This window comes from Aplysia californica, unplaced genomic scaffold (genome assembly GCF_000002075.1).
Source record: "Aplysia californica isolate F4 #8 unplaced genomic scaffold, AplCal3.0 scaffold01452, whole genome shotgun sequence".
Classification (NCBI taxonomy): Eukaryota; Metazoa; Mollusca; class Gastropoda; order Aplysiida; family Aplysiidae; genus Aplysia; species Aplysia californica.
This window is the reverse complement of record NW_004798722.1, coordinates 52,360-54,179: the sequence shown is the minus strand read 5'-3', so window position 1 is coordinate 54,179 and position 1,820 is coordinate 52,360. Positions and strand designations below refer to the sequence as shown.

The 1,820-nt window shown below is 43.1% G+C and overlaps 1 protein-coding gene across 1 annotated transcript in view; it reads left to right on the top strand.

The window, feature by feature from the left end:
* Positions 1-1,820, top strand: part of LOC101852076 (putative N-acetylated-alpha-linked acidic dipeptidase) — a gene marked incomplete at its 5' end in the record, with an annotated part of 28,285 nt that overhangs the window by 10,384 nt on the left and 16,081 nt on the right. Inside the window, 1 exon segment of the mRNA XM_013090742.2 lies at positions 1,586-1,682. Within this exon segment, the coding sequence (XP_012946196.1) occupies positions 1,586-1,682 (97 nt within the window).

Genomic DNA, 1,820 nt, shown 5'->3' with positions numbered 1-1,820 from the left:
TCATCATCATCATCATCATCATCATCATCATCATCATCATCATCATCATCATCATCATCATCATCATCATCATCAAATTCCTTAGACTAGTCGACCGTTAGGGTGCTATGGATGACTTTCTATCCCTCTTCTGTTCATTGTTAGACTTTCTCATACTTACTTACTTACTTTACTTTATCCGTACTCTTGTACCTCTACGGCGTCGAGGGGAGAAAGAGCTGTTTGTTTCTAGCACGTTTGATGACCTGGCGGGGTGGAATGTTGTATGTTCTCAAGGTATCCTTCACACCCTCGATCCAGGTCTTTCTTGGTCTTCCTGTTGCGTTGTACCCTGATATTTTCCCCATAGTCCGGTTTAAATTAGTGGCCCATACAGTCTGAGATGTTGACTACCATTTTTCTTCTTCTGCCTTCCTATCCTTTTTTCTTTGTTCCTGTACCGTGAGTAATGGGCAGTTTTTGACAGACCACACGGCCTAACGATGTGTCCACACCACAACAGTTTGCCAATTTTCACAGTGGATAGCAGATCACCATAAAGCCCTCCATTTCGCAGAACTATTTACATAACTTCTACATAATCTGTGCGATCTTTGTCTGTCCCACCCAGGAATCGTCAATAGTGTATCAATCACTGCAAATCTTCCGTGGGTGATTGGCGGGTGCTATGGTGTGGTTTACTCCTTCTTTCCTTTCAAACATCTATCGTCCTTATCTTTCCTCCTTTTTTGTATTTGTTACTTTCTTGTAATACCTCCATTCCTCGACACTTATATGAGCCAAATGGCGTCGCAAGTGCCTTCAAAACTCTCAAATTAGAACATAAAGTAAAACATGTGACGCTGTGAAATCGTTAACTAAAACTTCAGTACAGCGAGTATATCCATGTTTTCCATTAACGCGTCTTATCTTGTGTTTTTCACTGTTCCATCAACTTAAACTCTGATCTGTTCCTTTTCTCCCCGCATCAACACCAAACAGGGTACTAAATACACCCGTAACTCTCTTATCTCTCCGCCTAGATACTCTCTCTCTCTCTCTCTCTCTCTCTCTCTCTCTCTCTCACTCTCTCTCCCCTCCCTCCCTCCCCCCTCTCTCTCTGCTCTCTCTCTCTCTGTGTCTCTCTCATTCTCTCTCTCTCTCTCTTTCTCTCTCTCTCTCTCTCCCCCTCTCTCTCTCCCTCTCTCTAAAATCAATGCCCAACTCTCAAAAGTGTACAAAAAGAATGGACAATACGAAGGCGCTCGTCAGTCTGGTCTTCAAGCTGAATGATAAATCGTTATGTTGCTGCCAGCCCAGATAGTCTTTCATTTTAAGTTTCAGCTTCTCTCATTTAACTTTGGTATCAGCACTGAGTCGGTTGATGTTGCTCGTCATCTTTAATTAATTTAGTACTGTCTGCATGCATTTCCATGCCGTTAGCTGAAGAAATCTTGTCGAGGCATGTCATCATAAACTCTTTAATATAATGCTCGTTTTTACACATACAGTAACTCTGAACCGGGCTCTACCCCTCCTCTCCCCACCCCACTTTTTCCGTCGTATCAACCCCCCCCCTCCCCGCGCCCAACCAAATACCCCTCAGATCTTGCCTACAGATATACGGAAGAAACAGTTGTCCCCCCTATGCCCCAGATCCCATCCATTCCGGTTGGTTATGGAGCAGCCGAGAACATTATGAGGTAAGTTGCTTTTAGGTTTCTCTTCTCTCTTTGATGACAATCTTCTTCTTCTTCTTCTTCATCTTTCTAGTAGTAGTAGTAGTAGTAGTAGTAGTAGTAGTAGTAGTAGTAGTAGTAGTAGTAGTAGTAGTAGTAGTG